The sequence below is a fragment of the Barbus barbus genome (assembly GCF_936440315.1).
Source record: "Barbus barbus genome assembly, chromosome: 16".
NCBI classification, from domain to species: Eukaryota; Metazoa; Chordata; class Actinopteri; order Cypriniformes; family Cyprinidae; genus Barbus; species Barbus barbus.
The window spans coordinates 16,413,530-16,428,093 of NC_136744.1; the positions used below are offsets into that span (position 1 = coordinate 16,413,530).

A 14,564-nucleotide genomic window follows, 5' to 3' on the forward strand; every position below is an offset into this window, starting at 1 on the left:
GATGTTGTGTGTCATTGATTACTTTAGCCTTGGTAACATCAACGTCACGCAAATCTGTATATCATGTGCCATCCCTCAGAGAAGATCATTATATTAACCTGTCAGACTATCAATGAAGTGAAAATCTGTGAAAATCCAGAGATCCCTTTTATCACTGCCTTGACGAACCAGGAAGTGTTGTAAATAAAGCTCTGCCTGTTCCGACTGGAGGACAAGCTACGTGTAATATTTGATTGAAAATGGCTGAAAGGAAAGCCAATAACATCCCCAGCAGCAGCGCAAATCTGCTGTTTTCAGCGGCTCCGGAGTTCAACTTCAGCCTGCCGTTCATCCCGGTCAGTCAGGCCACCGGCCCCGCGGTTTTATCCGGAGGTGAGCTTAGAAAGTCTTCAAATGAGCTGCTTTAGTGGCTAGTGATGTTAGCTTTTCAGCTCAAAGGTCTTTTCTCTTTATGATAATAAGCTTCTGCTTTCTGTAAGATTATTTTACTCTGATATTCAGTAAACATAAACGAGCATTTTTACTGTTGTCAAATATTTTGCGAATTTTGTATTGGTTTTATTTGCTTGATTAGTAAAGGAGAACAGTTGAAGTTATACATATATTTATATACGTGGCAAAATATGTCATGACAGGTAACGTTAGCATTTACGAATTTAATCAGAGATCACCACTCAAACGTGCCATTTCTCTTTATCGAAATGATGAGATTACATATCACTTACTATTCCCAAAACCACCTGTCAGCAAACCATATCTTAATTACATATTGTAGAAACACAGAAGTATCATATATATCAACAATTACTGCTATTTCCTGACAAAAGGAAGAGGTTTGTTTTAAAACATCCCATATGCCAGAGCAAAAAAAGCATCCTCTTTATAAAAACGGTCAGATATTTATGAAAACATTTATACAATCAGGAAATATCAAAGTCAGTCTTGATCTTGAAGCTCTTCTTTTCATATTTCACCTGTGATGAGTTCAAAAACATTGCACAACTCTGGGTGAATTTAGAAGTTATATAGTAGTTGTTATTTTAAATTGAAATTGAAATTTGTTTCTGTTTTTGTAGGGTGATTAATTAAATCTAGAGCAGTATTACAGCCTAAATGCACTCATTTATTTTTTCTATATTATTTTATAAAGAAAATCTAATTCTTATAACTCTGTAATGTCATCTATTTTTTATTTATTATATTCTGACAAAACAATTAAATTTAAGACTAATTTTCTGTGCATTTATTTCATGTCATCTTCTGTGAAGATGATGTCAGTGACGTTGGAGAAGAAGACAGTTTTCTTGGTCAGACGTCATCAGCAGCTCCTCAAGCCTCTACGTTCAATTATTTTTCCAACACGACTAACAGCAGCGACCCGTTTGCATCTATAGGGCAGCAGCCATGCCCGCCTCCAGCCGCCACCGTCATTCCATCAACAACAGGCCCGTCGCCTGCATCCACTGCTGCTAGCCTGCCTCTAAACCCACCAATATCTCACACGAACCCCATTCAGCAGTACGGCAGTGTTACCAATCAAACCCCTATGAGTACATACACTCATCCGCCTAATGCACCGACTCCTCCTCCCCAGAGCTCCCAGCAGTCCTATAATCCATACCGTCACACAGCTGCCAGTAGCAAAGCTAATCCATACCTCATGGCTCCTGAAATACAGCAGCAGCCCCCCAGCCAAACACCCCAGCATCTAAACCCCTATTCTCAGGCCACACCTGCTCCCTCGTTCCAGACTCCACCCACATCATTCTCCAAGGTTGGTCATGTAATGTCATATTTGTCTTTAAATCACTATGCGCTTAAATTTATAGTTGGAAATAAGAGGGATTTTACTGGCTCCGTCATATTTGAAATATCGTCTGCTGCCACTATTAGAGCTGTTCAACGTCTCCTGAGACTGACTTCATAATCTTGAGGATGCACTATATATTCTACCATATACCACATCTGTAAATTTAAATTACATTTTAATTTTTTTTCTATTGGTATTAGTTTATATTTGATGTATATTGGCCAGTAGTGGATATTTAATTGTTCCTACTCATTTCCTGCTTTGTAGATCTCATACTCACAAAAGTTTCATCCTGTAAAATACAGTGCTATTATAATATTTTTAATTAGGTTCTTATATTTGTTTTAGTCATTTAGTATTTAGTTCTTTTGTCGTGTTTTTTCTTTTCTTTTTTCTTTTATTTATTTTTATACTAAAATATATAGCTTTAATGTAGTCATTTTAGTATTTCCACTTGTTTATTTCACTTCATTTTCATTAGTTTTTTAAAGTTAAATATTTTACATAATTTAAAATTCATTTATTTTAGCTTTATTTCTATTATCAAAACATTTTAGTTTTACATGTTAGTTAACAGTGATACAATAAAATGTTGTGATAACTAAATAAATTTTTTACTAGTCTTTAGTTTGGAATTACTTTTTTTTTTTTTTTTTTTAGAAAAATAGATAGACCCATGGGGTTCAGAAAAATGAATTTTAATATTTGTAAATTGTCAGCTATAGCATAATAATCAGATCAGATTTATATAAACTAGAATATGTAATACTGGTGCAACACTAAATAAATACATTTAAAATATATAAATATTTGTGTGTGTGTATATATATATATATACATATAAATGTGTGTGTGTGTGTGTGTATATATATATATATATATATATATATATATAATAAATGTGTGTGTATACATGTATAATAAATGTGTGTGTATACATGTATACTAAAAAAATGCCAGTTTAACTAATCAAGTGTCTTTTTAAGCATGTTTAAGAAAACTGGCATATTTTGTAACAGTTTTAAATAGGAATTGTATTTTGTCATTTATAGTGTTTTGCTATTTTTCAGGCTCCCCCAACACAGATTCCACCACCCCCTACAACGGCCAGCATGACCGGACCATTAGTCCCTGCCAACTCAATGGTGCCATACGCATACAATGTCTATGAACCTGTTCAACCTCACTGGTTCTACTGCAAACAAGTGGAGTCAAAGATGGTCTGGCTTCCCTTTAGTATTCTGGATTCCATTCGCTTAGAAGAAACATTTAACTCTGGTAAGACGGAAAGTGTTTTCGTCAAACCCACTTACATTGGCATGAATGACTCTACAAGGCTCTGCCAGTATTTTACTATTAGTTCTCAGGCTTTTGATGTTTGAAGCCTGCTGTTTATTTTTAGGATAACTTAGTTTGAGTAATGTTAGGCTAAATGGAACTGCCTCTGTCACTGTAATTTAATTCGTTTGAGATTAACTGGATTGTGTTTTTCAATGTATGCCAAGAATATGTGGCCACTCTTAGTCTATTTCACAATCTGTTGCATCAGTTCAGCCAGATCCAGAGAATGTGATATTGTGTACGGATGGAGGGCGCTATGACGTGCAGCTGTATGACCGCACACGGACTGCCGTGTACTGGGAGGAAGAGCCCACTGAGGTCCGCCGCTGTACATGGTTCTACAAAGGAGACACAGACAGTCGCTTCATCCCCTATTCAGAAGACTTCAGTGAGAAGCTGGAGGTTTGTGCTCCCCTATACATTTTTCTCAACAGTATTCATAAAATTGACTATCAGAAGGCAACTTTTAATGCTCGATGTTAAACAGGCAGAATATAAGAAAGCTGTTACCACTAATCAGTGGCACCGCCGACTGGAATTCCCTTCTGGTGAGACTATCGTAATGCACAATCCAAAGGTACAACATTATTAAATGTTTTTAGTAAGAATAGAATCTAGACTGGAATCACAGTTTTTGTAGCATAAATCTGATTGGTTCCTCCTCAGGTGATTGTGCAGTTTCAGCCGTCTGCCATGCCTGATGAATGGGGCACGACACAGGACGGTCAGACCCGACCTCGGGTCGTCAAGAGGGGTGTGGATGATGATCAGGATGAAGTTCCTGATGGTAAATGTGTCTTTTAACATCAAAGTTCTCATTTCTGATTTATCCAGCCAAACTAAGTGATTTGTTCTGGTATTTTGCAATTTAAAATCCCCAACATTTTAAAATGTTTATAATACAAACTGTCAAACAGCCCTCAACCTCAAGATTATTAGATATTATTTAAAAGAGAATGCATAACATGCCAGAATTATTGAAGAATATTGTGTGTAGGTGAGATGCCTCAGGTGGATCATCTGGTGTTTATGGTGCATGGCATAGGCCCCGTCTGTGACCTGAGATTTAGGAGCATGGTGGAGTGTGGTATGTTACACTAGTTTAGTGTCCAGATAAAAACCGTCTTTGAAAATGTCAGTTATACAATCTTAATTTAGGCCATTTATTGTTTCTGTGTCAATACAAAATGTGTTTGTATTCACAGTGGATGACTTCCGCAGCGTGTCCTTGAAGTTGTTGCAGAGTCATTTCAAGAAGGCCCGTGATGATCATCTGATTAGTCGTGTGGAGTTTCTGCCTGTGCACTGGCACACAGCTCTGCATGGTGATGCTACAGGGGTTGACAGGTAGAGACACAACATCGAGCCACATTCAAGAGAGGGCTTACTTGAATGCTCTGTATGAGGCCTAAAACTAGTGTTTCCATTTTTACAAATTTACTCTTTCGTAAGGAACTTGTTTTGTTAAGGTTACTGAAAAATGTTAAGGTTACTGAAAAAAGAAAGTTTTCCTTTCCTCTTGTTGCTGCTATGAACTTGAAATCTCCATGCTGTTCTGCCTAAACTCATGTTTGTATTATAATAAACATCTTTTGTATTTTTATTTTTTTTTTTAACAAAAAATCTGTCTTATGTTTTTTTTATCATCTAGGAGGATAAAGAAGATTACTCTGCCCAGCACAGGTCGTTTGCGTCACTTTACTAATGAAACCCTCTTAGATGTTCTCTTCTACAACAGCCCAACCTACTGCCAGACCATCATGGACACTGTGGCTTTTGAGATCAACCGCTTACATGCACTATTCATGCAAAGAAACCCAGACTTCAAAGGCAGAGTGTCCGTGGCTGGACACAGCTTGGGTGAGAATCCTTTGCTTTTACATAACTTTGATTCAAGGTCTTAAATGATAAGCCTTGAACGTCTATAAGAGCTCACTGATAGTGAGTAACAAACACCATGTACTATACTGAACTGAACTAAATTGATATTTGTTTTGTAAAATTTTCTTTTAATTTCCCCTAATCTGTAGGCTCTTTGATACTTTTTGATCTGCTGTCTAATCAGAAGACTGGCTCACCTTCATCAGGTCCAGTGACCAATGGAAATGCTCCACCTAATGTGAAACAGGTATCAGTACATTTAGATTTTTGAAGATGACCATAAAATGCTCCACATTAGTTAAACTAGCATATTAAAATATGACATGTTCTATATTATGGCATTCCTGGAACCCACAACCTTTTTCTGTGTGTTTAAGATGACTTATAAACCTTATTTGAATTGTTTAATTGCTGTAGGTAACTCCTGTCATCCAGGCCAGTGAAGTGCCTACTGTAGCAGCTGCTGAGGAAGAGTCTACAGAGGAAGAAGAGGAGATTGGCAACCTGTCATCAGTTCTGGAGATGTTGGGGTTGTCTGAATATCTAAGCACTTTTGAAACTGAGAAGATTGACGTAGAGTCTCTGGTGAGAGCTTTTTAAATCTATTTTTTTTTTTTTTACATCTTTTTTTTTAATTAAAAACAGAGTAAGCAACTCATCACTGCTGTTTCTCCATCTCTGTTGCAGCTAATGTGCACAATAGATGATCTGAAGGAAATGGCTATTCCTCTGGGGCCACGTAAAAAACTTGCCAATTTTGTCAAAGAGAAGTCTGCAAAACAGGCAAGTTTTCAATTGTCTTTATATTGCATCTGGTAGTGTTTGCACTTATTATTGGTCGAGTTTCATGTGACGCTGTGAAACGCATTTGATTCTTGGCAGGCGGCCCGAAAGGCTGTGAAAGAGAAGACTGTAGAAAAAGAGGAACCAAAAGAGACCCAACCTCCCGTTCAGATGCAGCCCACACCAGATTCTGCCGTCAGCAAACTGCCAGTGGGAAAGACCATGTCCTCAATCCATGTGGATTACAACTATTTTGAAATAGGCACAGGACAGGTAAGACTTCCCAAATTGGTCTCTGGATCAAGATGATTGAATGAAGGTATTTTGTCAGAACCTGATTGTGGGTCTGATATGTGACCATGTTCTTCTTCAGGTGTCGGTGGTATATCATGCTCTTGTATTTGAACCGGTGAATTTCTTTGCTCTCGGTTCTCCCATCGGGATGTTTCTGACAGTACGTGGGGTGGAGAAAATCGAAGAGTCCTACCAGTTTCCCACCTGCAAAGGGTTCTTCAATATCTACCATCCAGTAAGTAGCTCGTCTACTGCTTCACTATAGCAGCATCTAATCTTTTTGAAACCAAAATGGTTTAGGACTTGTCAGTGTAAATGAAGAATTATGAACAACATTATTTTGAACTTTAACATTCTTACTTTTAGCTATGCAGCTAATGCATTAATGTTATTGTGCACTCAGCTGGATCCAGTTGCATACAGAATTGAACCCATGATCTTACCAGACATTGATCTGGAGCCGGTTTTGATCCCTCATCATAAAGGGAGAAAGAGGCTTCATCTCGGTATGTATTAGACTTTTTTTTTTTTTTTTAATTAGTCAATTTTACATAATTTAATAATTTATTTGTTGTCTCTTATGTCCAGAATTAAAAGAGAGTTTATCCAGGATGGGCTCTGACCTAAAGCAAGGCTTCATCAGCTCTCTGAAGAGCGCTTGGCAGACTCTGAATGAGTTTGCCCGCGCTCACACCTCGTCCGTTCAACTGCATGAACAGCTCGCCATGGTCGCCAGTCAAATCAAAGCAGAAGAGGAAAAGCAGCAAGGGGAAGGCAAGTTAACCTCCTCTTAATATCCTCTTACCTTTTTCATTTCATTATTTCTCCAGTTTACGGTGCACACTTCAACTCAAGCTCAATCAAAATCTGAATCTCACTGTTTGTTTGCAGAGGAGAATAAGATGGTTGAGAGTCCTGAGCCCCAGAAGGAAGAGACAACACAAATAAAAGTGGGCATGCTGAATGGAGGGAATCGCATAGACTACGTCCTGCAAGAGAAACCCATCGAGAGCTTCAATGAATACCTGTTTGCACTCCAAAGTCATCTGTGTTACTGGTATGTGATCTTCCATAACAATATCATTGTAATAGCATTACCGTCATGTTGTTTTATAAACACACTCTTGTCTCTTTCCTCAGGGAATCTGAAGATACAGCCCTGCTTCTCCTCAAGGAAACATACAAGACCATGAACATACACCCGGATCATTCAGTGCATTAATGTAACGGCTCACTAAAACTCCTCAGACAAAACAAAACAAATCACATTACTTTGAAGATAAAATAATATTTTAAAGTTTTCAACTCTTCATCTGGGACTCTTTATTTTTTATTCTTGTAGTCTATATTAAAATGAATACACTTGTATTATTCCATGCATCTTAAATTAAGAAATTCAAGTCAAATAGTGGATTTCAATACCACCACAATGGTTTAAAATGTCATTTTTAAATTATAGTTGCGAATGTTTAAGTGCAATTGTAAATTGAATCAAATGGTATTAACAGAAACTTTACTATCTATAGTTAGTGAAGAAATAACTATGCTGTGTAAATACTACAACCAACAATAAACTGAAGTATTATGAGCTGTTTTGTCAAATTGGCTTGTTAGACCATGTTACAATTCTTGTCAATATATCGGGATATTTAAGAATTTATATTAGTTGGCACAGATTTAGCTCCCAAAATTTGACAAAACTGCGGGGGATCAAATAGCAGGTTTACATTACACAATAACAATGGTTAGTTGTATTCCTTTTATTAAAAAAAAAAAAAAGCAATGGAATTCAACATCCTGACAAATGTTAGGCTCTACAACAGATAGCAATGGTTATTTTTCATCTACCTGCTGCTTAAAGTTGAAATAATACATAATGTCCTCATCAGAGGTGGTATGTTCAATCACAGAAACATCTTTTAGGGATGTGGGGTTCTGTTTTCCTTTTCTCACTATATACCACAGATTCATTTCCAAGTGGTTGCAAAGGCCAATGTGTTGAAATAGAGCCTGCAACAAAAACCCCTGACTGTTAGCACTATGGCACAGACCTGTGTCCTCACACATGGTGCAAAGTAAAAGTTTGACACAGGCATCAAAATGCATATCGGGTCCAAACACGTGGAAGACTTCCCAAAGTCTGAATACTATTTCAACAGAGACATTGCCTACAGTACAAATCCAACATGGCAAGTTTAACCACATCCATCTGTGGATGATTGTCCCTTTTAGCAACGGATCTCCATTTTTGTCACAGCGCATACATTTTCAATAGAAACAATGTGAAAATGTAACGTATGGCTTGGGCAATTATTTGCAAAATAAAAAAAAGGCATGCTTTACACATGGCATGTCTTCTCAATGGCCATTATTAATAATTTCTGTGTAAATCATTTGTAAAAGTCTTTTATACAATCTGTTGCATTCAATTAAGACAACTTAAATTTACAAATAGTTTGCACAAACTCTTTCACGAATGAGGCCCTACCAATTTCTCTGATTTTCAGCTAATCTTCAGTAAATTATTTCCCCAGTGGGACTGGTCATTATGCACATATGTAGTTAATAAATCTAAAAATCCTTCTAGTGCAGAACACCTACATTTTAAATTGGCATTAAAGCAAGCTATTCAAGAATGTAGATTAAAGTCTCATTGATGTAAACAGTATACGTAGTACCTAACAGTACCATCCTCCCACCACACTTAGTCTTTTTTGCTGTCAAAGGTCTTCACTAATCCATGGATGATAATTTAGAGTTGACTTAGTTAATACCAAAAATGTCTGTTTGACCTATTTCTTCATTGCTGTTATCAACAATGTTGTGCTCTGTGTTGTTGATTTATTCTGCTGGTCTGCTCTGGGTTTTGTAGGCCTGCTTTCGAAGGTGAGTCTCAATCTCCTCCCTGAACACCAGCATGCCCAGGTGAGAGTGTGACGCCTCATTCATAGCCTTGGACTGGATGCACATGCGGTACTGTTCTGGGGTCAGTTCATCTGCACACAGCTTCTCATGCCACAGGTGGAAGAGGCCTGATACAGGGGTGCGGATGACAATCTGATCACTCCGTAGGTACTTCCTGTACAAGTGCACATCTTCTACACCCCAGCCTTTCACTTCCAGATCAAATCCCCCTAGAAAAGAGGAACCTTCAGTTTATTTATATGTAACAAGCAAAAGATCTTTTCATTGTAATTTGATGCATCTGATGCATTGATTTTAAATTATGCTGGAAAACATGTATTGTTTAATTCATCTTATTTTACAAGAAGAGTCAATAAAATAAAATGCAATAAATAGTATTGACATATTTGAAACAGCTCTTTCGTCTACTTTTGCTGAATTTGTGTTATAAATGTAAAACCTTTCCCACATTTAAATACACACTGACTTACCAATGCTGAGGAAGTCAGAGCGATACTGACAAGTCATGCCAAATCCAAAATCCCTCCAGAATCCGGCATCTTTTTTATGAATCTGTAAACAGCATACAATTACATTAATCACTTTTGTATCAGTAGAAAGCCATACATTCTACAAACATGTAGGTTCATAGAAAAATCTTTATGCTACATACCAGCTGATTCTCAATGGGAGGGGGAAACTCAAGATTTCCATAAACTATAGCTGGATTGTACAAACTGAAAACCACTGGATAGAAAACCCGTTTTCCTTCAAGGGAGGAAAAAAGTAACATTATGAAAAATTTATATTTTTAATATAAACATTTTTGTATAAAAATACATAAACATGCAAAACAAGTCAATGTCTTTAATTTATTTGCTACACACAAACTACACCCTATAGGACAATCAAACAACAGTGAGAAATGGAAGAAATACAGATGCTTTATCTAGTAATGGATCTATGAATTTTCTTGAGATGACAGACCTGGAGCTGTATTGAGGCGACAGGTGCTAAGAAATTCCAGTGTGAAGTAGATGTCAACATCACAGAAGAACATCAACAAATCACCCCCTTTCTCCCACGCGTGAGCTCCGATGTCCAGACCACGGCCACGTGAAAACTCCTCATCCACCGGGATCAGGGTGTAGTTACTGAAGTTTTCCTCACTGGAAGAGATCATGAATAAAAACAGTGTAGGAAACAAAATGAAGTTTAGAAGATTTTTGCCAACCAAAGCGGGTAATAGCACAGTGTTTACAATTTTGCCAAACTACTCTACCGTTAATACACCACAGGTCTGTAAGATTTTTTTTTTTAATTATTTGAAAACAATTCTCTCATGCTCAGCAAGGCTGCATTAATTTGATCAAAGATACAATAAAACAGTAATATTGTGAAATATTATTAAATTTTAAAGTAACCATTTTCTATTTGAATATATTTTAAAATGCAATTTATTCCTGTGGTGGTAAACCTGGATTTTCAACAGCCATTACTCCAGTCTTCAGTGTCACATGATCCTTCAGAAATCATTTCAATATGCTAATTAGCAATATGCTAAAAAAATCAATGCTGAAAATGGTTGTGCTGCTTAATATTTGGGTGGAAACCCGATACTTTATTAAGGATTTTTACTGTCACTGATAGATTTAATGCATATTTGAAGAGAAAAAAAAAGTATTAATTTCTTTCAAAAAATAAAAATAAGTCTTACTGACCCCAAACTTGGTAATGTACTTAAACAGATTACATAACTTACGCAATAATTTTGAAAAAGCAAGCATATTTCCTGCTAGTCAAGAAAATTACAACGTTTAAAAAGAACATTTCAACTGCCCCACTAAGATGGGTAAACAGCAAATTCCTTTTAGTTTCTCCATTCAGGATGTTGCCAAACAGAACGTTTCAGTCAACACTACACCAATAAAATATCAGAATATTTGCAGAGCTCAAACCTGGACATTTTCTTCAGAGACGCCTTCACCTCCTGCAAGCCCGCTTGCCCAAAATACACCACTGTGAGATGCACCCGCTTGTCCTGCTGTATACAAACCTCCCTGCACACAAAAAACACAGTCTGACCACAACATTTCCAAAACCTCCATAGGGAAAACCGCACTGGGAAACATTCCCTTGTAAAACTGGCTCCGTGTTGCCGTTACCCACACATCTTTAGAAGTTTAACCATATTATTTGCAGCACACAAAAACACACTGACACACACTCTCAGATATGATCCCAGAATCTCTTTTATATGCTCTTTGAGAATTTTTTAGAATCTACACAATCAGGAGTTATGTATGCGTAAAAATGAAACATTTCCCCACATAGATTTTGCCTCGAGTTCAAGTTGCAATTTGGCACGACTTGGTTGAAAGGGAGTTTAATCTGTGCTTCATACATCATTAAACTTTTGACAATGCATCTTTTTTTCTGTGGAATTTCATCCAAATTTCTTTAGCAGTGTGCTGCAGACATAATGTATTTTTTAGGCCGAAACCTAGAAACGAGTTCAGAACTTCCAGTTTCAGTTTCCTGAAGTCAATGGGTTTCCCGAAATGGTTTTTGGTTAAATGCTTCAAATATGTTCCGTGGTTAACGCAAGCCCAAGAGACTCCTTTGATTTTTAAAGCTTTTAATTGTCTTGAAACAAGTCGGTTGCTAATAATGTTGGGATCATTAAACGTTATCACAGGTAAACTCATTTACTCATTAGCTGCTTTTACAGCCTCTTTATCTCATTCTTGCAAACTATTTGAACTCAGACTTTAAGGGAAAATGTTTTTTTCGAGTTGTCAGAATCTTAATGGTAGAGAAGCTGAAGTCATGTGACTATGGTGTGGCTCGTTTATGGCCTACATTTAGCTTTCTACTTCTGGCAATTGTACTTGAGCTTCACAATTCATAAAGCTGTTTATTTGTGAAGACTTTTATTATGAACAAATATGTAAGAATCATAAACTTCTGTCTGGCATACAGCTTATTTTCTACAATAATACAACAACTAATGGAAAACCCCTATTAGTTTTTTTTTTCTGCTAGCTTCCGGTTTGGCCTAAAAAACATCATTACTATAAAAAATTACCACAAATTCTACAGTGACCTCCTCACCTGAAGTTGTGCAAGAACTGAACAAAGGCTTCAGTGCGGCCTGACAACGGCACTATGATGTTAATGACGGTGCTGGCGGTGTCTACAGAAGTGCTCCTCACTTTCATGAGGGGCCCAAACGGACGAAAGAGGGTGACGTGGCGGTACTCTTGGGAATTCTCTTTAGTGAAGTAGAGCTCATACAGTGTGCCTTTGTCCCTCTCGGTCCTGTAGAGTCCTGTCAAGAATAGCAAGTACACAAGAGCAGCTCAAATTACTGAATATTTTGTGCAGTGCAAAGTTCATACCACCTTTATTATTGTCAAATACAAACAAGAGCTGTTAAGTACACACAAATCCCTAACCACATGGTGCATTAAGTACATAAAGTAGCGCATACTTATTCTGAACAGCTTTTACCTTCAAAAAAATGGCTTTCTGTGAACATCTGCCTCTGCATGGGGATGTTGTCCTCCTGTCCGTCATCTTCCTCTGGGTTATTAATAATATCCAAACCTGCTTCTATCACCTCCACCAGCTCATCCCTCCGGTCCTTCCGCACAGGCTTCTCCTCAGGATGGCGCGTCAGGCCCATCTCCAGTTGGTACACTTTTGTGATGGTGAAGCTCTCGAAGGGCACCAGTGTGTACTCGCTTGGCAACCTCGCTCCAGTTTTCACCTCCGCCTTGTCGATTTGTGAGTGCAAATACTCCAAGAGGTCGCCAGGCTCTTGATCTCTGCCATCGATCAGGCTCTGGGGTCCGGGACCCTCCTTTTTTTCTTGAAGTACCCTCAGTTTCTCGCTCATCTCTTGGAGTTCTTGTTTGAGCTGTGCGATCTGTCTCTTGAGGCTGACTGCTCGGCTCAGATGCCGCTCTTCCTGTTCCTGCAGCAGGGCCTGGTAATACTCCTTTCCATACGGATCTCCTCCAAGGCCAGGCAGCACCTGGCTTACATCCGCTGGCGGCGTACACTCCAGCAGGTAAGCAAACAGCAGCAGTATCAAGAGCAAAAATATCCCCAGGAGAAGCCAGCGCGCCCGCCCCTGCAGAGGAAGCCCCCGTCTGGGCATATCTGAGAGGCAGGGTGCTGTTTACCAGCCACCGTTTTGCATTCCCACCCTGACAAGATGTAACCTTTAGGAAGGATGAAGTCTTTCACGTTAATCCATTCCCAAGTGAAGCGGAGGGAGTGCGGTAGTGTCACATTTCTCTTGTAATCATGCTCCTCTCACACTACAGCACACTGAACATGCTCCGATTCCTCAGAGATGTAAGAATATACCGTTGACAAACTGGCATCCTGCTTGCACAATATTCCTCTTTTAAGAGAAATAACTCACCTAAAATTAAGATTAAAATAATTAATATTTTCTTTATTAATATATTCAGACTAAGCACAGAAAAAAACAGAAGACTAGATAAATAGACAATATGATCAAAAAAAAATATATAAAATAATTTAACAGCCTGTAGTGCCTTGCTGTTTATCTTCAGAATAGTTAGTAAAAAAAATAAAAAGTGATATATCCATATTAATAGTGTATAATCTACTGCGTTATCCATTTATGATACAAAAATCTATTGTACAAATACACACACAAATATATATAATTAATAGTTGCTAGGCAGATTGCAGACTGTTTGTCTACGAAGTAAAAGACTAACGTTATAGATCTTCGGATCGAAACTTTTAAATAATTGAAAAATAAGAATAAGTTCATAATCAATATGTATTAATATACACATATTTATTAATTTGGCGAGTAACTTAGCCGTGTAATAAGCGGGGTCAGATTCCTGACCAGATCCCGCTATTGGTGTTTATTTTGCCGACTGACTGTACATTACCCCATACACTGTATGAAATATTTCATATTCATAAAAAAAAAGATGCACATATCTAACGCAATAACTAAACTAAACCTAACTAACTTAAACTAGCACATAGAATCTGAATAATAATGATAATAAAGTTTGTTTGCAAAGAAATCGAGCTTTATGCGCACAGGTAAACATCTGACTGATTCATCAGCCTGAAGAAAAGACATAACGGTAACGGAAAAATGTTGTTGTTCGCACAAGGAAAATCTACATTACCAATATATTTTGTGACAGAAAACGAAAAAAAATAAACACGGAAATGTGCGACACTTACCTCGGTAGTTGTGACAGTATGAGGGTTTCGGTAACCGCTTCTTTATGCAGCTGTTCAACAGAATACCGAGCATAATAAATGTGGGAAGAGAACGCCACGGGGCAACGAAAAATGGAAGCACAATAAAAACGCATGTTACTTCCGCTTCGAGACATAGAATTTCAAAATAAAAGCCCGTCTGCCGTCTAGATGTTTTACTAATCGTTAAAATCTGTGGTTAACAAAAATTCACTATAATCATGCCATTTTTCAAAATCTACTTTGAAGATTAACCCACTTCCTTTCTTTAAAATGGTATGTC

The 14,564-nt window shown here is 37.6% G+C and overlaps 2 protein-coding genes across 2 annotated transcripts; one reads left to right on the forward strand and one right to left on the reverse strand.

The window, feature by feature from the left end:
- The first annotated feature begins 161 nt into the window (after window positions 1-161).
- Window positions 162-9,423, forward strand: LOC306882228 (SEC23-interacting protein-like). The gene is made up of 19 exons (XM_079436726.1): window positions 162-372; window positions 1,269-1,774; window positions 2,881-3,088; window positions 3,360-3,553; window positions 3,639-3,728; window positions 3,818-3,938; window positions 4,149-4,238; window positions 4,357-4,498; window positions 4,803-5,011; window positions 5,182-5,279; window positions 5,450-5,617; window positions 5,720-5,815; window positions 5,915-6,088; window positions 6,189-6,344; window positions 6,513-6,615; window positions 6,698-6,883; window positions 7,001-7,166; window positions 7,250-7,332; window positions 8,982-9,423. The coding sequence occupies exons 1-18, from the start codon at window positions 240-242 to the stop codon at window positions 7,329-7,331; spliced, it is 2,922 nt and encodes a 973-aa protein (XP_079292852.1). The 5' UTR covers window positions 162-239; the 3' UTR covers window position 7,332; window positions 8,982-9,423.
- LOC306882236 (chondroitin sulfate N-acetylgalactosaminyltransferase 2-like) lies at window positions 7,855-14,384 on the reverse strand. The gene is made up of 8 exons (XM_079436737.1): window positions 14,264-14,384; window positions 12,527-13,448; window positions 12,128-12,344; window positions 10,972-11,073; window positions 10,001-10,182; window positions 9,687-9,781; window positions 9,505-9,586; window positions 7,855-9,243 (listed from the first exon to the last, which is right to left on the reverse strand). Exons 2-8 carry the CDS (start codon window positions 13,176-13,178, stop codon window positions 8,951-8,953), a joined length of 1,623 nt encoding a protein of 540 aa, XP_079292863.1. The 5' UTR covers window positions 13,179-13,448; window positions 14,264-14,384; the 3' UTR covers window positions 7,855-8,950.
- Window positions 14,385-14,564: the final 180 nt, after the last annotated feature.